Here is a 23,581-nt window from a genome sequence, read left to right as displayed (position 1 = left end):
TCTCAGGAGCAACATGAAAAGGATATCAATTCTATAATTGGGGCAGATCTGAGCTGAATTGGTGCATTTGAATATATTATTCCAGTGACCGGTTTCATTCGTCTGGAACGCACCCACTGCCAGTGTCATTCCCATAATGCATTACGATTTGTATCAGGAAGTTGAAGGAGTCAGCTGACTGGATTGTGTTGTTATTGAATAAGTCACTGAGCTGGGTGATAATATACATTTCATCATAATTTCGCCTAAATTAATCGAGTTGCTGCAAAGTATTGCTCACGCCAACCATGTTGCGGCCAAAAGCATTGACGCAAGTTCTCAGCCAGGCAAATACAAGCGGAGTACAAAGCACACTGTAAGTATTGAGTGGCAGAGTCACGTGAATATAGCGTTCTTTTTTGCTATCTAGCTAAGTTGGCTAATCATTTGTTCTTAAGATGACTTTTAACGACAGCTACCTACATGTAGGTAAGTCTTAGCTAACACTCTCCTTGCCTAACGTATTTACATGTTCTCCCCGCAGATTGTTAAACAATGAAGGGTCTCTTTTGGCTTACTCTGGCTATGGGGACACTGACGCTCGTGTGACCGCTGCCATCGCAAGTAACATCTGGTCGGCCTATGACAAGAATGGGCATCAAGCTTTTAACGAAGATAAACTCAAATTCATTCTGATGGATTGCATGGTTAGAGTTTGAACTATATGGTCTAGTTACTATGCATGAACCAAATGTTATCTTTTTCATAATTCTGCCTTGCTTTGATTATCCATTGAGTATCACAGTCAGAGGCTCCAGAGAAAATCTGTTGTATGCCCTATAACGTTAGTTAAATAGTGGTAGAAAATTATGACCTAGGCTAGTTGGCAGCTTGGGAGGTAGTATCACCATTAGAGGTCGACCGATTATGATTTTTCAATGCCAATACTGATACCGATTATTGGAGGACCAAAAAAAAAAGCCAATACCGATTAATCGGCCAATTTAAAAATAATTATAATTATAATTTTTAAAAACACATTATTCGTAATAATGAGAATTACAACAATACTGAATGAACACTTATTTTAACTTAATATAATACATCAATAAAATCCATTTATCCTCAAATAAATAATGAAACATGTTCAATTTTTTTTTTTAATAATTCAAAAACAAAGTGTTGGAGAAGAAAGTAAAAGTGCAATATGTTCCTTGCTCAGAACATGAGGACATATGAAAACTGGTGGTTCCTTTTAACATGAGTCTTCAATAGTCCCAGGTAAGAGGTTTTAGGTTGTAGTTATTATAGGAATTTTAGGACTATTTCTCTCTCTACCTTTTGTATTTCATTAACCTTTGACTATTGGATGTTCATATAGGCACTTTAGTATTGCCAGTGTAACAGTATAGCTTCCGTCCCTCTCCTCGCTCCTACCTGGGCTTGAACCAGGAACACATCGACAACAGCCATCCTTGAAGCAGCGTTACCTATGCAGAGCAAGGGGAACAACCACTCCAAGTCTCAGAGCGAGTGACGTTTGAAACGCTATTAGCGCGCACCCCGCTAACTGTTTAGCCATTTCACATTGGTTACACCAGCCTAATCTCGGGAGTCGATAGGCTTGAAGTCATAAACGGCGCAATGCTTGAAGCACAACGAAGAGCTGCTGGCAAAACGCACTAAAGTGCTGTTTGAATGAATGCTTACGAGCCTGCTGGTGCCTACCACCGCTCAGTCAGACTGCTCTATCAAATCATAGACTTAATTATAACATAATAACACACAGAAATACGAGCCTTAGGTCATTAATATGGTCGGATCCGGAAACGATCATCTCGAAAACAAGACGTTTATTCTTTCAGTGAAATACGGAACCGTTCCGTATTTTATCTAACGGGTGGCATCCATAAGTCTAAATATTGCTGTTACATTGCATAACCTTCAATGTTATGTCATAATTACGTAAAATTCTGGCAAATTAGGTGGCTCAAACTGTTGCATATACACTGACTCTGCATGCAATGAACTCAAGAGAAGTGACACAATTTCACCTGGTTAATATTGCCTGCTAACCTGGATTTTTTTAGCTAAATATGCAGGTTTAAAAATATATACTTCTGTGTATTGATTTTAAGAAAGGCATTGATGTTTATGATTAGGTCCACATTGGAGCAACGAGAGTCCTTTTTCGCGAATACGCACCGCATCGATTATACACAACGCTGGACACGCTAGATAAACTAGTAATATCATCAACCATGTGTAGTTAACTATTGATTAGGATTGATTGATTGTTTTTTATAAGATAAGTTTAATGCTAGCTAGCAACTTACCTTGGCTTACTGCATTTGCGTAACAGGCAGGCTCCTCGTGGAGTGCAATGTAATCAGGTGGTTAGAGCGTTGAACTAGTTTAACTGTAAGGTTGCAAGATTGAATCCCCGAGCTGACAAGGTAAAAATGTGTCATTCTGCCCCTGAACGAGGCAGTTAACCCAAAAATACAGATTTCCGATTGTTATGAAAACTTGAAATAGCGCCCTAATTAATCGGCCATTCCAATTAATCGGTTGACCTCTAATCACCATCAAAGGTCAATTGAAATTCAATGTGCATGCATCTATTCCTTTCTTGTCTTCTCTTTGCAGGAAGGCAGGGTGGCCATTACACGGGTAGCTAACCTACTGTTGTGCATGTATGCCAAAGAGACTGTGGGCTTTGGAATGCTTAAAGCCAAGGTGAGGAAGAATACTTTGAGTGTGGATGACATTGGTAACGTTGGTATTTGAATTGTGTTGTATTTGAAATTACAAAACACTAATGACTTATTCCTGAAGAGAACAAGTATGTACAGTTAAAGTCAGAAGTTTACATACACTTAGGTTGGAGTCATAACTTGTTTTTTAACCACTCCACAAATTTCTTGTTAACAAACTATAGTTTTTGTCAAGTCGGTTAGGACATCTGCTTTGTGCATGACACAAGTAATTTTTCCAACAATTGTTTACAGACAGATTATTTAACTTATAATTCACTGTATCACAATTCCAGTGGGTCAGAAGTTTACATACACTAAGTTGACTGTGCCTTTAAACAGCTTGGGAAATTCCAGAAAATTATGTCATGGCTTTAGAAGCTTCTAATAGGCTATTTGACATCATTTGAGTCAATTGGAAGTGTACCTGTGGATGTATTTCAAGGCCTACCTTCAAACTCAGTGCTTCTTTGCTTGGCATCATGGGAAAATCAAAAGAAATCAGCAAAGACCTCAGAAAAAAAATTGTAGACCTCCACAAGTCTGGTTCATCCTTGGGAGCAATTTCCAAATGCCTGAAGGTACCATGTTCATCTGTACAAACAATAGTACACAAGTATAAACAATATGGGAACACGCAGCCGTCATACCGCTGAGAAAGGAGGCGCGTTCTGTTTCCTCGAGATAAATGTACTTTGGTGCGAAAAGTGCAAATCAATCCCAGTACAACAGCAAAGGACCGTGTGAAGATGCTGGAGGAAACCGGTACAAATGTATCCATATCCACAGTAAAACGAGTCCTATATCGACATAACCTGAAAGGCCGCTCAGCAAGGAAGAAGCCACTGCTCCAAAACCGCCATAAAAAAACAGACTACGGTTTGCAACTGGACATGGGGACAAACATCGTACTTTTTGGAGAAATGTCCGCAAAAATAAAAACAAAAATAGAACTGTTTGGCCATAATGACCATTATGTTTGAGGAAAAAGGGGGAGGCTTGCAAGCCAAAGAACACAATCCCAAACATGAAGCACGGGAGTGGCAGCATCATGTTGTGTGGGTGCTTTGCTGCAGGAGGGACTGGTGCACTTCACAAAATAGATGCCATCATGAGGGTGGAAAATTATGTAGATATATTGAAGCGACAACTTCCTGACTAATGTCTTGAGATAAATCTTGGTCGCAAATGGGTCTTCCAAACGAACAATGACCCCAAGCATACTTCCAAAGTTGTGGCAAAATGGCTTAAGGACAACAAAGTCAAGGTATTGGAGTGGCCATCACAAAGCCCTGAACTCAATCCTATATAAAAAGGTGTGGGCAGAACTGAGATAGTGTGTGTGTGTGAGCAAGGAAGTCTAGAAACCTGACTCAGTTACACAAGCTCTGTCAGGAGGAATGGGCCAAAATTCACCCAAGTTATTGTGGGAAGCTTGTGGAAGGCTACCCAAAACATTTGACCCAAGTTAAACAATTTTAAAGGCAATGCTACCAAATACTAATTGAGTGTATGTAAGTTCTGACCCACTGGGAATGTCATGAAATAAATAATTTTCTCCTATTATTCTGACATTTCACAATCTTAAAATAAAGTGGTGATCCTAACTGACCTAAGACAGGGAATTTTTACTGGGATTAAATGTCAGGAATTGTGGAAAAACTGAGTTTAAAAGTATTTGGCTAAGGTGTATGTAAACTTCAGACTTCAACTGTATGTAATTTAAAGAGCCATGAGCACAGATCATGTCTGCATACCATACTAAGCATATTTCTCCTGTCTGTGTGGTATTTTTAGGCTGAAGCACTGGTGCTTTATCTGGAGGAACCTTTAACCCAAGTTGCTGCATCATAAGGGAAGTCTGGCTGGAGCGTTGTCTTCCATTTTGTCTCCCCTGAACATACATGAACTCTTATTGCTGAGGTGAATGTTTTACCTGGTCTTCATGAACCACTGCAGTCTGTGTATGAATGAACTGAGTATTTATCTTCTGATTTACTATATTTATACTCAATATGCTCTAACTTAATGCTTGAGTTTTTAGTAATTTGGCCTTTTGTGGCATGCAGTTCAAAAGTCAAGCTCATGCTTTGTGTAAGGCTGGCTAGGTACATCTTTGAGATTCAAGAGGACTGCTGAAAATGCTGACACATTAACGTTAAGGCCTTCACTGTTTACCCTAGTCAGAATCTTACATTTGACTGTTGCTGCCACGCAATAAAATGTATGATATCCCTTTGTAACAGGCTATTCATAAGTTGTTTTTTTCAATTGAAAAATCAATAAAAAATATATATCTTCAGGGGTATGAAATAAATGGTTTTATGTATTTGATTTATACGTTAGATTTTTTGTTCCAGGGGTACCAAGTTGTTTTTTTGCATTACAGGTTTGCTGAACAGACGTAAGATTGCATTACCTTGACAATTGTTTGACAGCATTGTTATTACTGATATATATATATTTCTTTTTGACAATTCAGACCTTTATCAACACTGTTTCTAGGTCCCTTTTACTGTTGCTTTGTGTTCCTGGTTTGAGATTAACAGAACCAGGGGTTGGTTAATTCATTAGTTGCATACTGTAGCAAAACATTTAGCAATGGAAACAGTTTTGCAACAATTAGGTTCTGTTTGGCAGGTAGGTCCCTCCCTGTTTCGTTTGCTTCCGTTTGGTTCATAGTGAATACACCTCAGAGGAAGCAATGATCTGTCTCTCACCATGAAAAAGGGATAGGGAAACAGTAATTTCCTGAAGACACTCATTTGGTTTGTCCACCAGGTGGCATGTAGCAATTGTTTTCATACAGTTGCTCATGCTGTTGTCCTACCTGTTCAACCTGCCAAAGACTTACACCAAGCCACTCCCCCAACCCCCATCATTCCTCAGCAGAACTACCTGATGACAGAGCGGAGCAAGTTCCTTGTAAACAATCTAAGTTTATATTAAACAGAGGGGGGCAGGTGACTTGCAAAGTATTTGTGCAGCTCTTTTAAATCTGAAGATTAGGGTGAGTGGCTTCTGGGCCAGTGTCATCTTTACTTTCTCCCCTCACTCTTTGAGAGCTCAACTTGAAGAGAAGGCTTCACATTGTGGCACCACTGAAGGGGTACATCATGGGTTCAGATGAGGCCTACAACTTTGTCTTTAAGGGTGAGTCATGTTCTTTCACATTTAACAGATTGATGTCTAACATTTACATAATGAGGCAGACACTTATTCAGTAGTGAATGCATGCATTGTCAGACTTTTTGCTTACTGGTCCTCTATGGGAATCAAACTCCTAACACTGGCATTGCAAGATCCATGCTCTACTAACTGAGCCACAATAATGATATAGTGTATATGTCATCAGAGTGACTGAAACCTACTTTTTCTGTAGTAGAGCTAGTGCAGTGTTGTTCAGTACAGACAACTACTGGGTTCTGTCACTTAGTGTGTGTATGCTAAGGCTAGAAGTTAAGTGCCAGCACAGTATCAAAAGCATACAGTAGATTGTTAGTAACACATATACCACACAGATAGGATGCAGGTCTCTCTCACCTGTGTTGAAATTACAGAAAAAGTCTAGGACACACCCTGTTTCAGAAGCAAGTTGTCTTGCCTAGTGCATGCACTCAATAAATATTGGCAATTATGTTTACGCCAGTCCTGTAGTGCAGGGCGTCTCAGAGTAGGAGTGCTGATCTAGGATTGGTTTAGCATTTTAGGTCATGATGAATAACCCTGTATGGACAGATCCTAGATCAGCACTCCCTCTGGGACAGTTTGTGGATAAAGGCCCAGGTCTAGGAGTTTTATCCAGTACTTTTAAGAATGCCTCTAACCTTGAGGTTCATTAATAAGCTACTGTTGGTATTTTACAAGTCAGTACAGTGCTACTTCAAGAATGTTGCTATTTCTATGAACTTGAATGCTATTTCTCTGTAACTGAATACATTCTCGACCTCCAACTGTTATTGTGGTGAGTTTCACAAGCTTGTCAATGTCATTCCAGGAAAACACACGTTCCTGAATGTTTGAGCCTATCACTCTTTCCATTATGTCTATAGTCACACTAGAGAAACATGTGTACTGTTACACTAAATGACCTTCTAAGGCCTATACGCTGCAGGCATGGTAGAGGAGGTGATGTTGTGCATCACAAATTTTGTGTGTTTTCACTGATCCACATGTAAGTTTCTGCCATTCATTCTGGAACGAAGGACTAGGCCTAATTCTACTATAACTTTTTATTTTTGAAACCATCCAGACATCATGAAGTAAAATCTAACTGATTCCCTGCTTTGATTGTCTAAAAGTAAATGCATATTTTGTGTGTAAATACACTGAGGGAACTGCTCAGTCATAAATCAATTGAAGTAAAACTGAATTATTGTTACATGAGAGGGAGTTTTTTGCAATTGACTTAATCCCCTTTTTCCTCAGAATAAAGTCAAACCAGGCCAGTAGAGTGCTTCAAGGCCTCTTGTCATATTTGCCATGGAAACCAGGGGTATTGTTTGCATAAGAGGTTACTGAGTATGGGAGGGGAAATGGACACATTTTCATCTCACCTACTAAAAGCAGAACAATGATCTGCCAATGGAGTGAACAATTACCCAAAACAAACCAAAGTAGAACATCATAACCATTCTTTCCTGTTGCTTTACACCTCAGTTTAAATCTAACCTGGGTTCGGAGACCAGAAACTGGATAGTTGCTTTATAATGTAAATCTGGGAACATGATGACTCCAACATTTTTGCTTTTGACAAATAAGGTATTGCCTGTTTAAAGCTCTGTAGCATAAATCAGCATGCTGGGAAGATAATCAATACTCGCATATACTTGCATATTTGGGGCAGCAGGTAGCCTAGTGGTTAGAGTTGGGCCAGTAACCAAAAGGTTGCTAGATTGAATCCCTGAGCTGACAAGGTAAGAATCTGTCGTTCTGCCCCTGAACAAGGCAGTTAACACACTGTTCCTAGGCAGTCATTGTAAATAAGATTTTGTTCTTAACTGACCTGCCTAGTTAAATAAAAGTTACAAAATCTTATCCCCACTTGTGGTTTGGAGGGCAATAAATAGAATATGTATTAGGTGACTGTACTAAATAAACATGTTGCTCTTTTTAACCTTCTGCACACTGCTCTTTTTCACATTCTTGGTTTCCTGGGTACTTATTTCTTAGATCTTCCTTGCTGGTGCGTCATGGAACTTGGATGTCTATCTTGGTTCAGCTCACATTCTCATGGTTGAGAGTAAAGCAGGAATTGGTGTTTGGCTCAGTCGGCTGTGTTGAAATCATGGTGTCATTGTGACGTGGTCATATTTTCCTATATGTTTGTCAAGTAAGCCAAGGCTGGCTTTCTGAGTCAGCTGCTCACACTCTATAAGCAAAGACATGAGTCACTGAAGCATACAAGGGGGCTTCATTGCTCCTTGTACCTCTTCTGTTTGGACTCAGTAGACTGATTGCTCACAGCAAGATGGATATAGGGAAGTATCAGCGTAAACTGTACCATCAGATTTTTTGAGTTGTTTCCTCTTTTGAAGGCCTGTTTCATTACAGGAAATTCCCCAAGAGCAATGCAATAAATCCCTTCCTCTCTGGTTCTCCTTTGGTTCTCTTCAACAACTGACCCCTCATCACTGTATATACTACATACCTCTTATCTCTTAACCTACACAGCGTAATAATAACATATTAGCTCCCATTTGCTGGATTATAATTAACACGAACAAGCATGATAATTCATTTTAAAGACACCTGAGCCATGATTTTGATGCTACTTCTCAGATGGTTGGTTCTACATTCCTCACTTAACATAATTAGCCAACTAACCATTTGCACGGGTGTGGTGCTGTTTCTGTCATAGAACACCATTGTGAAGAGAGTCCTAATGATATAATGGGAACAATGAGCAGCAGACTAAGACTGAGGATTTAGGGTAGGGTTAGTGAAATTGAGTGGGCTGTTTGAGGACACACCTAGGCCTCACCTAAGAGTTACACCATGTGCATGAAGTTCAGGGAGCAGCCTTATTGTAGTTATGAGTTGGTATTAATCAATGGGATGACATGAGTGAGATTATAACAGTAAAAAAAGATACATTGAAGAATTGTTGTTTTGTGTGTAAAAACCATGACTTACTCTCATTATTGTAATTCCATATGTGTTGTGCCCTGAAATGGCACCTTGAGGTTCTACGCCTGATACTGTTGTGCATCTGCACTATGGCAAAATAAAGTGTTCTATGTGTAGGATGAAACACGCCTAGTCCCCTTTCTAGATGATAGACATACCATTCATTCACATAATGGGGACTCACTGGGGATGTAAAGCACATATTAAAACATATTTCTGGTGCACTAGAACTAATGCCCTCCTCTCCCCCTTCTTTCTTCTCCAGTGGTTCTGATAGGTGAGTCCGGCGTTGGCAAAAGTAACCTGCTCTCCCGCTTCACCAAGAACGAGTTCAACCACGACAGCCGCACCACCATCGGGGTGGAGTTCAGCACACGCACAATTCAACTGAAAAGTCTCATCATCAAGGCTCAAATCTGGGACACGGCTGGGCTGGAGCGGTACAGGGCCATCACCTCCGCGTGAGTACTCTGGGTGAAACTGTGGACCCACGTACACACACACAAAGGGACCATTTCTCACTATTGTGTGGGCATCTTGGGTGGTATTATAGGCCCAAACACTCCACGTCGACAGGCACTGGTTTCACATTTTTCCCAGATAGCCTGGAGGAACAAACAGCAGGTTCACTGTTCCAGTCATTTACTACTTGTGCATTTTGGTCTAAATATCCATTTGGCTGGACATACTCAATAAACATCCAGACTCAAACATGTTTCTTCTCTGACATAAGAAATTCCTGACTTGTTATTTTGTAAAGACTCTGGAAGGGTTAATGGCATGGAAACACGTTTCAAAACAATAAAAAACTGTGTCCATTCAATTTAATGACAAGACAAATCTGAGGATATGCTATACCACTGCAGGATTAGTTCTTCTCTGTCCAGAGTTTAGTAATTACTTTACTGAATAATTCCCTCATGTACATTTGCTTCCCTAGAAATGCCTTTCTGTAATCAGAAACAAGTCTATTAGAATATTATAAATCCTTTGTCGGTTCAATCATGTATCATACTATGGAGGCCTACATAGCATTTCAAGAGAAAAATGGGATATGGATACTCAGAGGCATCACCCATCACATACTGTATCAATATGACTAAAAACATCAGGTTATTGGTAAGGTGTTGACTTCTCATCACCTCTTTTGCTTTCATATTTTCTACCTAGTTATTATAGAGGAGCTGTCGGAGCGCTACTGGTCTATGACATCACCAAGCATCTGACCTATGAGAGTGTGGAGCGCTGGCTTAAGGAGCTCTATGATCATGCAGACCCTCACATCGTAGTCATGCTGGTGGGCAACAAAACTGATCTGGGGTCAGAGCGATCGGTGCCCACTGAGGAGGCGAAGGACTTTGCAGGTACAGCTGCCAGGCACAATGAATATATCCTTGGATTAACACAAAGCATATAACTTCAAAATGTTGTTCCCTTATATAGTGAATTGTGGTTTTGCATTGCTAATATACTAATATTCACAACAGCCAATCGGCCAATAGACTTTATTGGTCAAAATCTATTGGTCCAAGGCTTGAGCAGTGCTTGACTTGGGAGCTGAGTACCGGCACCTCAAATGTTCTACTGCTTGAGCTCCTGTTCCTCAAATAGAATATTAGCTCCAAGGTATTGTTGAGCTCCTGCACCTACTGTAAATATAAACAGTACCGGCACCCAAAATGAGTACCAGAGTCTATTTTAGTCCATGTCAAGCACTGGGCTTGAGTCACTAGTTCACCCCAAATTTGACAAACCTAAATTATGACAAAATACTCTAACACTACCTCTCTTGCTCTTTGCAGAAAAGAATGGCCTATTGTTCTTAGAGACATCAGCCTTGGAGTCCACAAATGTTGAGACAGCATTCCAAAATGTCCTTGGAGGTAATTTACTTTATATATTTACAGTACCAACCCTATTATCGATTTGTTTGTTTTTAGCTCTCTAGCTAACCTTGTTTTTTTGGTGTAATAGTAGTGCAATCAATGTTCAGTAATTCATCCGGAAAACTGAGTGGAAAGTTGGCATTGCAGAACAAAATGTTTGTGCCACGTTTATTGTTTTGTGTAAGCAGTTGTGTCACTGGCAGTTTGTGGTCAACGTTTTTTGTCACTGTTTGTTGCACCAGATTTCATACTGTATCCCTGTGCCTATTCCATCAGAGATCCACAGGAAGGTGAGCAGTAAAGAGGTGACCCGGGGGTCCATTAGTGCCGTGTCTCTGGCCAGCCCCGTCCCCAGAGCTGCAGGCGACCCTGAAGAGAAGAAGCCCTGCTGTAGGGACCTCTGATGGGAAAACCACCCAGTGTGTGTGTGGGGGAGGGGGGGGGCGGCGGCGGCGGCGGCGGCATCATTCTTCAAAAGAATGATGCTGAGCAAGACCTCTGATGTGACACAGTTACATGGTGGCAGACAGAATGAGTTTTCCATTCCTAAAGATGATGTAAGTACATGGCTGGAGGTCCATGGTACATTTCCCCAAAGAATCCAGAAATCATTTGAATATAAAAAATGTCTCAGACAAAGATTGTGTTAACTTTTAAGATTCAACTTTGTTTGGAAGGATACATTTAAAAAAAATTTTTTTTAAAGGTGGTCAACTGATGTACAGAATATTTGTATTTTTAGTGACTGAGGTTGGACAACAGGTGCCAAAACCATGTTAATAATTTTACACAAAACTTTAATTAAATGTGCTGTCACTGTTGTTTGTGCTCTGTTTACTTAATGTACAGTAACATGTAATTGTTTTATTTTATGCTTAAATTGTTCCAAAACGGCTTATTCTTATTGTGAGGTGATTTTATAACAATACAGGAATATTTTTTGCACTCAAGTGCCAGGTGCATTATTGCTTGCCTTTTTACTTATAACTTTTTACATTTGATTTCCTTCACAATAATAGCCAATCCATCATACACACATTCCATTATAATACCTCTAAAAATGCATATGCCAATAAGTAGAACACACAAACAGCAACTGATCGATGAGAATATAATGGAATAGCCTACATTTTCCATCTGTGAGGATCACTTTTGAATCTAATGAAGTTATCCCATTAATGATCAGACATTGACCATATTGATCTCGGCAGTGTAGCCTAGTGGTTAGAGCATTGGACTAGTAACCGAAAGGTTGCAAGTTCAAATCCCCGAGCTGACAAGGTACAAAATCTGTCGTTCTGCCCTTAAACAGGCAGCTTAAACCCACTGTTCCTAGGCCGTCATTGAAAATAAGAATTTGTTCTTAACTGACTTGCCTAGTAAAATAATAAGTAGCCCTTGGCTAAACCTAAAATAATACATTTAATTTATAGTGCTTTTTTCAGACCCAAGGTGCAAAAAAATACAATAAATAGGCTGATAGGCCTACATCCAGATTGACAAAGAAGTATATATTAATTGCATATATTTAGTTGCATAAGCGTAGCCTACAGTTCACGTGCTGCAGTGCTGTGACGTCATTATGATACCGTGCCAATGATACCGTGTCAATTAAACCTGAGGCTCATGGTGCTTTCAAGACAACTGGGAACCCGGAAGAAAAAAAACGTGTTCAAATCCTGACGTCAGTGATCTTCAGGTCGAAAGTCGGAGCTGTAAAAAGAGGCCCGTTCCCGACCTGGAATTCCGAGTTGGATGACCGTTCAAAAATATTTTTCCCAGTCGGAACTCGTTTTTTCCGAGTTTTGTATTTGTATGGATTAGTATGGATCTACATTAGCTGCTGCTGGGGTCCAGCAAAATTAAGATAGTTATACATTTAAAAAAACATTACAATACATTCATAACATATTAAGTGTGTCCCGTCAGGCCTCTACTACCACATATATATAACACAAAATCCATGTGTACATGTGTGTAGGGTTTGTATGTTATCGTGTGTTTGTATGCATGTGTCTATGTATGTGTTGCTTCACATGCTGTTCCATAAGATGTATTTTTAGCTGTTTTTTAAATCTAACTTTACTGCTGGCATGAGTACTTGATGTGGAATAGAGTTCCATGTAGTGATGGCTCTAGGTAGTGCTGTGCGCCTTCCATAGTTTTTTTTGGACTTGGGGACTGTGAAGAGACCTCTGGTGGCATGTCTTGTGGGGTATACATGGATGTCCGAGCTGTGTGCAGTAGTTCCCAGTTGTCTTGAACGCACTGAAGTCCGAAGTCGGAGATTCCCGAGATCCAAAGTCCCAGGTGTTTTGAACGCGGCATCAGCATACCTGGGAAGGCTTGAGACTGAAGACGTCACCCAAGAAGCGATGAGTAAGATCAGTGGAGGCAAATCATGAATGGCAACAATGTAGACCAATCACAGGAAAGTCAGTGACAGGTATCAGTCTTCGATTGGCCAGTCGAAACTGGGTAAAGGGCGGGGCTAGAGACTCGACGTTACGTCGCTCGGAAATGGCACATTACAAGTGATCGGGAAGAGGAGTCGAAAGTTTGTGAAAGATAGTTTGTTGTCTTTAAAATTTTCACAGTAAAATAGGATACATATAATCGAATAATATATTACAGGTGTTGATATAGTGCGAATGTACCTTTTTGACTCGGTTGTTCGTTCTAAGGAAGCGGTCGGTCGCGAGATAAATGGTCAATAAGTTTTGTCGAATTGAACAGAACGACCACGGGAGGGTTTGAACATTTCCATAGGTAGAAACGTTGAAGAAATGACGAATAGAGAAGACGAATATGACTATCTTTTCAAAGGTGAGTGTTTTTACGATACTTTACTAGGACATTGCCATTTTTTTGTGTGTAGTAATTTCGACCTACAGTTGGTTCAGCGCCACACCGCTTTCAATGTAATACATTTCATTTGTCCCCGCTTCTGCCCTGTCAATTATTCGGACTGTTTTCAGTAGAAATATGGCTACAACTGTGTAGTAGGCTAATTGATTGCAACAGCACTAAACACTCAGTTAATAAGCACCAAGTAACTATCCATTAAGTGGCATCTGTTGTTTAGTCATCTTGTGGTGGGCCTATGACGCAATCATCAGGAGAGGAAGTATTGGTCAACAGGAGTCATATAGCCCAATGACAATGGCAGGATGACACCTCAAAATACTACATTTACTCAAACGGATTGCCCTAAGGTGACCAGTGTCCACATGGTTTAGCCTTTAAGCACCATTCTGTTTGTAGGGATTCCATTGACCTGGTTTAGTGGTGGGTCACTCTAGGTTTAGAGAAGGCAGTCATCTCCACGATCTGTTCACATATGAATGAAGATGACCTTGGCCTAATTCATCTAACAGATAGCACAGAGTGAAAGCTTATTGGCCCCTACTCAACATGACTTGTTGAACCTTATGTTCTATGTTTAGTTGTACCTTTCCCAGACTTTTCTGTGCGCATGTACTGTAGCCTATTGTTAGGCCTACATATGAGAATGTGTAGGCCTACATTTAAGAATACAACAACAGTTGGTATGTTACAATAATAGTGGATACTTACTGCTCACCTGTACTTACTTACACTAACTACTTCCCTCGTGGGTTGTTTTGTCCTGGACCAAGGGAAATAAAGCGCACAGGGTCCTTTGTTCAAATGTAGAACCGCAGACAAGCATGTGTTGTCAAACTGGAAAGACCTGCATGAATCAAGTGAGTGTGTGTTTGTCTGTCTGTCCCTATACAGAAGGCCTCTGACCGTAGTGAAGATAGATTAGATTACACAGCTAGAACGCACTGCCCCATAGAGCCTAAAGTGAGGACTGTCAGTAGGCCACATAACCAGTAGGTTCCTCCCCCTCCAGTTTCCTGCTTTTAATTGCTTTCTTTACTGCACCCTCAGTGTTTAGGCATGAGTCAGTCAGGTGAGTGGTTGAATCACTACTCCCGACTAGGCGCTTGTAAGTGTTGCACAGCAAGTTGACCAGCTTTCTTGTTTAAAGGACTCCTACTGAGTGCTCTCTTTACAAATAACATATGCTCTCTTGTTGATTTGACTTCCAGATAAGATAGGCCTTCTTAAAATAACTTCCTTATACTGTATTGGGAACTAGAATTAGGATTTTTAAGGAAGCTAGACTACACTGTTTAGGCCTATGCCATGTAGTGATGGCGTTCAAGAATACAACCATTCTACAATAATTGTTATATCTTTAGAACTCTGGAATGCAGCCTACACAATACCTTAGCCTAAATTGGTGGTGATATGTTTCTGGTGACAGGTACACTGAAAGTTGCATAATGCTGCTGTTAGTTCCTCTGCCACCGTATTATCACTGTTACCAGATAGGCTAGTCTAATGGAATTGTAGTTCAGAGTCCTTCTTGTAAATGACAAGGATGTTCTTGGAACTACATAGTCCCAGTTCTCATGTTACTAGCTGATGTGAAGAGTTGCCAATGGATTTCCTGTGGAACAAGTTAACTTTTGTTAGGATTTCCTAGCTTGAGTCAGTCGGCACAATCGTCAATTGGTAGGCAGGTTTCTAACTGTCTGTTGCGCCACTGTAGCATTTTCATGTGATGAGGTTCCATGCTTAGCTTGTATGATAGCCAACATTCTGTTGGAAGTAGGACATTTGTCAATAAGGCCTCATCAACACACAAGCAGTTCCTATTTCCTAATAACAGGGTGGTGAGTTTGAGTTAGGGTTTTCCTCCTGACTCACCTGGATTTGTCATTGTAAAATTCTCTTTCCCAACACCCCGCCTTGTATTTGGAAATTAATGGGTGTCAACGGGAACAGGTGCCAAATGTTTAATTGCTCCATAAGGGCAGGGTTCAGTGGTGGTGCTAAGTGAATAGGCTGAACTACACAAGGCATCATCTTCTTGGTCAGTTAAATCAAACTTCGGTCATTCATGACAATACTTAGCCTAGGTGCTACCTCGCAAAGGTCAAAACTTCACGTCATGGGGCATTGTCTATAGCAAAAACACAAATATTGTTCATTGAACTACAGTCATATAGTCAGGCCCTCTCAGTAGACCGTTAATCACTAACAGAACAGCTGACACATGGTGCGACCCAATCAGGAGCTGTCGTATCTTCTACCACTATTTTTTTTGTCAGGCCTGTTTTACCCCTACTGAGTGTCCCTGTTCCTACATCGTTGAAAATCCGTTGTTTGTAGACCCCTGTACAGTGGGTAGCGTAATGTATTGTTATTCTGCTGGTGTCTGTCTGACTCATGCCTTCGATCCTCTCTGTGTGCTCCAGTGGTGCTGATTGGGGACTCTGGAGTGGGGAAGAGTAACTTGCTGTCCCGCTTCACCCGCAACGAGTTCAACCTGGAGAGCAAGAGCACCATTGGGGTGGAGTTTGCCACGCGCAGCATCCATGTGGAAGGCAAGACTGTCAAGGCCCAGATCTGGGACACGGCAGGACAGGAGCGCTACAGAGCCATCACCTCAGCGTGAGTATTAACACAGCTCACACGCATAGAGATTTGTTTGTTTTGTGTCTGTCAGGTACCTTTTGACATATTTGCAGTGTTTAGACAAGAGCCCAATTCTGATCTTTATTTAACTAATTGGTCATTTGACCAATACCCTCAGATCCCTTTCACAAATGAGCTCTGAAAGATCTGATGTGTAAAGGGCTGATGGGATTGGTCAAATGACCAATCAATGGAAAAAATATCAGACTTGGGCTTCCTGTGTAAACCCAGCCTTTGAGGATATTTGTGCGTACAGAACATTCCATTCTACTTCTGCTAATTTTCAAATGTTCTCATCTTGTTGACAACTGAGTCCTTTGCTTATGATGTATGCAATAGCATTTCATGTCGGGAACGACAAACTAAATCTACCACTCCATTGACTCAGCCAATGCTCAGCTGTTCTGTTCACCACTGCTCCCAGTAAAACTTATTTCCCTCCTCCTGTCCTCTGTGTAGGTACTACCGTGGGGCAGTGGGGGCTCTGCTGGTGTACGACATCGCCAAGCACCTGACGTATGAAAACGCTGAACGCTGGCTGAAGGAGCTGCAGGACCACGCTGACAGCAACATTGTCATCATGCTGGTGGGAAACAAGAGTGACCTGCGCCACCTCAGGGCTGTGCCCACGGATGAGGCCAAGGCCTTGGCAGGTATCCTCACATCAACAAGTTTTTTTTTTTATAGCAATCTTGTTAATCTGTTTGTGCTGATTCTTCCAAAGCATTACAAGCCATCGGGACAGTACAGGAGAGTTGTTTCTCCCTCAATAATTTTAGCTTTTTCATTCGCAATAGCAACAGACAAAGCGATACGGCAATCTGAACACAAAACCAATGTTTTGGTAAATATGGCCATAATCTTGCTTTTAAAATTGGAATAAGGGCATTTTAAACACATTTCAAAAATAATCTGCGGAAAGTGATGCACCTGAGCCTCGCAGTGGACAAGGGAATGCCTTCCACTGTCTACTTTCCCCTTAGGGGCTGCTCTTTGATGTGGAGACAACAGAGCTCCCATCAGGCTGCCTCTGTCAGTGGTTAACAGCCCATGGTTCTGAATTCACATCCCCAGCAATAGAACAAAAGCCAGTCAAGTTGACTCCACTGTGATTTTTAGCTTCTCTCCACACTCCAATGTGACATTTCCAGCTTATCACACTTCTCCTTTGTAGCTCTGCATAATGTTTCAAGTGTTTACTTATGACCTTGAGTCTTATTTCCTGCATGGAATACACTTTGACTTGTAAATTGCTCTAGATAAGAGTGTCTGATATATATAGATATATCTATATATAGATATATATAGGTATGTGTGTGAATGGAATTGTTCTAGAAGACGTCATTGTGTAGAGTAAACAAGCATGCCATGTGAAACCACAGGCTCTCGTTCAATTTCTGCTATTGATTTGTTACTAGGGTTGGCTCATGCAGCACGACTACAAAGGGTTACCGATGACATGCCATTTTTATATTTGCTCTATCAGTTAGTCTACGCTGTGGTGGCTGTTGCAAATAGCCTCATTGCTGATGTATGATGACTGGGTGGCTGTTTTATGAAGTGCCTACTAGTACGGACAATGAATATGACCTGTGGGGGTTTTTTTCTCTCCACTTTCACAGAGAAGCATGGACTGTCTTTCCTGGAGACCTCGGCGTTAGACTCCTCTAATGTGGAGCTGGCTTTCCAGACTATTCTCACAGGTTAGTGTACATTATGAACTGGGTGGTTTAGCCCTGACTGCAGATTGGCTGACAACTATGGTATATCAGACCGTATACCATGGGTATGACAAAACATTTATTTTTATTGCTCTAATTACATTGGTAACCAGTTTATAATAGCAATAAGGCACCTCAGGGGTTTGTGGTATCTGGCCAGTATGCCACGGCTAAGGGCTGTGTCCAGGCCCTCTGCATTGTGTCGTGTTTAAGAACAGCCCTTAGCCGTGATATATTGGCCAGATACCACACCCGCTCGGGCCTTATTACTTAAATATACCATGCTACGCTGCCTACCATATACACTGGGACTGCTTGTGGTTTTTAACAGTGTAATTCGGTAACGATGGAATTGCCCCGACTCCAATTTTTTACTTTTAAATGTATGCTAAACAAAAACCGTTGATTTTTTTAAAAAGTTTAACAAACCATACAATTCTATGCACAGTAACTACATTTAACAATTTATACAGTAAATTATAAAATAACATTTATTGGAAACTGCAGAATTACAGTAAAATCTCAGTTTTTATTATTACCAAACTTTGTATCTGTGCAGCCCTTCCTGTAAATATGTTTGTCATATTTTCTGTGGAAGTAGTTCAAATTAGTCTTTATGCATAGTGTTCTATGCATACAAAAATCTATGGTTTTTGTTTGGTAAACATTTTTGAAGTGAAATTGCCCCAAAGCAACTTGTGTTCACCCTGTAGTGCACACAGAATCATTCCATCTTGTGAAAGAGCTGGCCTACTCTAACTTAAAAGGCTTAAAAAGAGTTGCTAGTCCAAGTAAAGGTCTCCTCTTCACACATCTTATTAATGGCCATACCAAACGTTTCTTTAGTTTATTTATAAATGATTTGTACTCAGAGCTTTGTAGTCCATTTGTTCAGTGGTGGCTCATCTTCCGCCAATAGATGGCAGCAAAATTCAGGTTATTATAAGGCCTCTACTGTAAGATTACTCTGCAGTAAATTGAACAGTACCTGACATTTTTTAAGGTCAAAAGCGTCTGTAATTGGCACACTCAGACAATGACACTTTGTGTGAGCCTCAATCAGATCTGCTGTTTGTCAGGAAATGACTAAAGCATTTTTTTTGGCCAGGTCGCAATATGTACATTGAAATACAAGTGTGAGCTATCAAATTTTATTAGTTACATGCGCCGAATACAACAGGTGTAGACCTTACAGTGAAATGCTTACTTACAAGCCCCTAACCAACAATGTAGTTAAATAAAAGTAACAAGTAGTTAAAGAGCAGCAGTAAAATAACAATAGCGAGACTATATACAGGAGCTACCGGTACAGAGTTGATGTGTGGGGGCACCGGTTAGTCGAGGTAATATGTAGGTAGAGTTATTAAAGTGACTATGCATAGATAATAATAGAGTAGCAGTGGTGTAAAAGACAGAGGGGAGGGGGGTGGTCAATGCAAATAGTCTGGGTATCCATTTAATTGGATGTTCAGGAGTCTTATGGCTTGGGGATAGAAGCTGTTTAGAAGCCTCTTGGACCTAGACTTGGCGATCTGGTATTGCTTGCCGTGCGGTAGCAGAGAGAACAGTCTATGACTAGGGTGGCTGGAGTCTTTGACCATTTTTAGGGACTTCCTCTGACACCACCGGGTATAGAGGTCCTGGATGGCAGGAAGCTTGGCCCCAGTGATGTACTGGGCCGTACGCACTACCCTCTGTAGTGCCTTACGGTGGGGTGCCAAGCAGTTGCCATACCAGGCAGTGATGCAACCATGCCCTTAATGGTGCAGCTGTATAACATTTTGAGGATCTGAGGACCCATGACAAATCTTCTGTCTCCTGAGGGGGGAATAGGTTTTGCCGGGCCCTCTTCACGACTGTCTTGATGTGCTTGGACCATGTTAGGTTGTTGATGTGGACACCAAGGAATTTGAAGCTCTCAACCTGCTCCACTACAGCCCAATCGATGAGAATGGGGGCATGCTCGGTCCGCTTTTTCCTGTAGTCCACAATCCTCTCCTTTGTCTTGATCATGTTGAGGGAGAGGTTGTTGTCCTGGCACCACATTGTCAGGTCTCTGACCTCCCTATAGGCTGTCTTGTCGTTGTTCAGGCCTACCACTGTTGTCATTGCCAAACTTAATGATGGTGCTGGAGTTGTGCCTGGCCGTGCAGTCATGAGTGAACAGGGCATACAGGAGGGGACTGAGCACACACCCCTGAGGGGCCCCTGTGTTGAGGATCAGCGTGGCGCATGTCTTGTTACCTATCCTTACCACCTGGGGGCTGTCAGGAAGTTCAGGATCCAGTTGCAGAGGGAGGTGTTTTGTCCCAGGGTCCTTTGATGAGCTTTGAGGGCACTATGGTGTTGAACGCTGAGCTATAGTCAATGAATAGCATTCTCACATAGGTGTTCCTTTTGTCCAGGTTGGAAAGGGCAGTGTGGAGTGCAATAGAGATTGCAACATCTGTGGAACTGTTAAGGCGGTATGAAAATTGAACTGTGTCTAGGGTTTCTGGGATAATGGTGTTGTGAGTCATGACCAGCCTTTCAAAACACTTCATGGCAACAGACGTGAAGGCTACGGGTTGGTAGTCATTTAGGAAGGTTACCTTAGTCCCTGTGCCCAAGAACACTATGGTGGTCTACTTAAAACATGTTGGTATTACAGACAGGGAGAAGTTGAAAATGTCAGTGAAGACACTTGCCAGTTGATCAGTGCATGCTCGCAGTACATGTCCTGGTAATCCGTCTGGCCCTGCGACCTTGTGAATGTTGATCTGTTTTAAGGCCTTACTCACATTGGCTGTGGAGAGCGTGATCACACAGTTGTCCGGAACAGCTGGTGCTCTCATGCATGTTTCAGTCTAATTTGCCTCGACTCGAGTATAGAAGTAGTTTAGCGCTTCTTTCCAGAAGTCTCATCGTTTTACAAAGACACAATTTAGTCCCTCATACCCAGCACAACTCACATTAAGTACCTCTACAAGAGCAACTTACTAAAAGGCATTGACGTATTAGCCACACCTTAGAAAGGCCCTTGTTAATGCATGGCCGCTATAAAATTAAAAATGGGCAACGGCCGACTCAAACCCAAGAGTGTCTGAGGAACAAGCCTCACAGAGTGAGGCCTTCAAATCAATTGATATAGGGCTGTCAGCATGCTATGTGTTCTGCTTTCCTCCTCCACATACAATTCCCGCTGCCTGAAGTTGAACACTTAGTAATTCTACTCTTAAACAGCTGTGTTATTCATAGAAAGTTCTAATTAGCTCATTTAAGAGGGAACAACAGAGTGCATAGCAGTGCTCAAGCACAGGAATTGAACTAGAGACTCCGACCTGGGAAGCATGTTGACTGCAGCTAGTGGTTGAAATACCAGGTCAAGGGTTAGTTGAGGTCGTCTTGTCTGCTCGTTTTCAATATCTTGCTGATTTAGAGGCAGGGAACTGACTTGGGGATTCGCCAGCCAGTCAGTGGCATGTATGAGTCAGTCTGAAGTTAGTTTTGCGTGCCAGACTCAAGAGTAATCCTAGGGAAGGTGCAGAAGTTCAATCCCCAGGAGCCATGGGGTGCTGCTGGTTTCTATGATAGCTTGTCTCCATTTCATGTTTTTGTTATTTACACAACCCTGGAAAGTGAAATCCTGTTAGGTCCCATTGCATGACCATCTTGTTCTCAGTTTTGTATCCACTGTAGTCTTTGACGAAACTCTCCCTTTCTCATCACCCAACAACCCAACAGCAACTGTTGTGTCCTCACCTGTCTGTCTGTCCGTCTCCTGCAGCCATCTACAACATTGTGTCCCAGAGGCAAATGACGGGCCGCAGCGACGCCGACTTCTCGCCCAACTCCAATGTGGTGCCGATCACAGTGCAGCCCACGCAGAATGCTGCCAAGTCAAGTGCCTGCTGCCAGAACAACTGAGGCCTCACCACCGTCAGGGACAGACGAGTAGACTGGGAGGGAGGACTGGAAGACAAGGAGGAGAAACCTAGAGACAAGGATACAGGCAGACAGAAACAAGTGGAGAGATACACAGGGAGACAGAAGGACAGGGAGACCAAGGGGGCAACCAAGTGTTTCCATAGCCTCTATGCATGGTTTCCTCTGAGAAATCTGTCCCCATCTAATTCAATAAGCTTTATGGTTATGCCTTGGCTTGATTGGTTTTAAATATGAAAGAGGACATGAATTAATTTACATGAATTGAGAAATTTAGCATGTTTGGATATGGTCCTCCATATCTTTCCACAGTTTGTCTCACTCATTGTGAACTGACCCCCCACCCACCATTGTCAGCTCAATTTAATAAGCCTGTGAACACACCCAATTCCCCAGCACAGAGAAGGGGCAATAAGATTCGGCAGTGAAGACCTGATTTCACTGAAATGTAACCCCCGCCTCTCCATTGTCAGGCAGCTCCTCCCAAACATATTTGAGTTTGTCCCAATTATATTTATTTCACACTATATTGAGGTCTTGTTTGTGCTAACATGCAACACTGGGTGGGTTTGATCTGAAGCTGCTTACTATATATGACGGGTGTCCTTTCTTTTTGTTCTTGATTTCACTGGTAATCAAATCCTTTTATGAAATAGTTATTAAATGTAACTACTCTTGGCTAATGGGGAACCGAGGAGTTAAGCCATCTTATCCCAAATGTTCCTGGTTGAATGTCAGGCCAATCTAAACTGCACAAAATGGGGGTTCGTGGAGAACTTTTCATGTCCATTTTATCAGTGCTCTTCGACTTCCCTTTTAGTCTTTACACAAAATAAAGTTTGCTCTTCAGATTTTTTTGTGATCAACATTTTCCTCCCTGTTAACTCATTACAAAGTACTTTGTGCACAGCAATATTTCTCACACAGGCCTATTCTTTGTTAGCAAAAAGACAGTCTTGCTCTTTTGGGTGTTATCCTTTTATCACCGTGAACCATCCTTTTCCAGTTTAACTGAATTGCTGTCGCTTTCTCCGTGACTGTGGAGATATGTGAGGGTGATGAGGGGATATTGGTTGGAGTGGTGGTCATATACCATGGTCTGAGTGGAGCCCTCCCTGCGGCCTGCTGTCCTAGATGGATGGACAGCTCATGTTGCAAGAGATGGGTAGTAAGGGCACTTAGCCCTGCTGCGTCTCTGATGTACACAAGATGGCTTGTTTTACTGTAAATGAACTCCTCCACTGCCCCCCCCACCCCCTTATCCACTGTATGTAACTGGAACCGTATCATGCCTTCTGGGATATCCCTTAAGAGTTTCCCAGGTCTCTTTGTATGGTTATATTTTCTCTTTTCTGGGTGTGTGTAGTTCTGTTGGTAAGAGTAAGCACTAGGGAGGATACTAGCCCTTATAGATCTGCTAGAGGGGAGGTGTGGGGAAAGTTTGAGGGTGCCATTACTACAGCCGAAGGTCAACAGTGTAAACAGTCATTATCCTGCTGAGTTTTTTTTCCCTTGTGGCATTCCAAATAGTAAATTGGGATGTAAAGGTTAGGTTTTTAAAATGTTAATTTTCATGTGTACATTTTAGATTGCACATGTATAAATAAATGTAATTTCTTAAGTCTTGCTTCTTATTTGTGCCTACTTTTCAATGTAAAATTACATACTGTGGAGT

General features: G+C 41.6%; 3 protein-coding genes across 3 annotated transcripts; all 3 read left to right on the top strand.

Annotated features, from left to right (window-relative positions):
- The first annotated feature begins 146 nt into the window (after nucleotides 1-146).
- Nucleotides 147-5,037, top strand: LOC112229518 (ragulator complex protein LAMTOR2). Its single transcript, XM_024395396.2, has 4 exons — nucleotides 147-355; nucleotides 524-686; nucleotides 2,629-2,718; nucleotides 4,533-5,037. The coding sequence occupies exons 1-4, from the start codon at nucleotides 288-290 to the stop codon at nucleotides 4,587-4,589; spliced, it is 378 nt and encodes a 125-aa protein (XP_024251164.1). The 5' UTR covers nucleotides 147-287; the 3' UTR covers nucleotides 4,590-5,037.
- Nucleotides 5,038-5,501: 464 nt separating this feature from the next.
- Nucleotides 5,502-11,190, top strand: LOC112229513 (ras-related protein Rab-25). Its single transcript, XM_024395382.2, has 5 exons — nucleotides 5,502-5,888; nucleotides 9,130-9,325; nucleotides 10,035-10,228; nucleotides 10,667-10,747; nucleotides 11,027-11,190. The coding sequence occupies exons 1-5, from the start codon at nucleotides 5,852-5,854 to the stop codon at nucleotides 11,152-11,154; spliced, it is 636 nt and encodes a 211-aa protein (XP_024251150.1). The 5' UTR covers nucleotides 5,502-5,851; the 3' UTR covers nucleotides 11,155-11,190.
- A 2,069-nt stretch (nucleotides 11,191-13,259) lies between these two features.
- Nucleotides 13,260-23,527, top strand: LOC112229504 (ras-related protein Rab-11A). The gene is made up of 5 exons (XM_024395370.2): nucleotides 13,260-13,576; nucleotides 16,042-16,237; nucleotides 16,721-16,914; nucleotides 17,884-17,964; nucleotides 21,749-23,527. Exons 1-5 carry the CDS (start codon nucleotides 13,537-13,539, stop codon nucleotides 21,886-21,888), a joined length of 651 nt encoding a protein of 216 aa, XP_024251138.1. The 5' UTR covers nucleotides 13,260-13,536; the 3' UTR covers nucleotides 21,889-23,527.
- The last annotated feature ends 54 nt before the right edge of the window (nucleotides 23,528-23,581 follow it).

The sequence above is a fragment of the Oncorhynchus tshawytscha genome, linkage group LG03 (genome assembly GCF_018296145.1).
Source record: "Oncorhynchus tshawytscha isolate Ot180627B linkage group LG03, Otsh_v2.0, whole genome shotgun sequence".
NCBI lineage: Eukaryota > Metazoa > Chordata > Actinopteri > Salmoniformes > Salmonidae > Oncorhynchus > Oncorhynchus tshawytscha.
The sequence above is the reverse complement of the archived record's forward strand: the minus strand, read 5'-3'. Positions and strand labels throughout refer to the sequence as shown.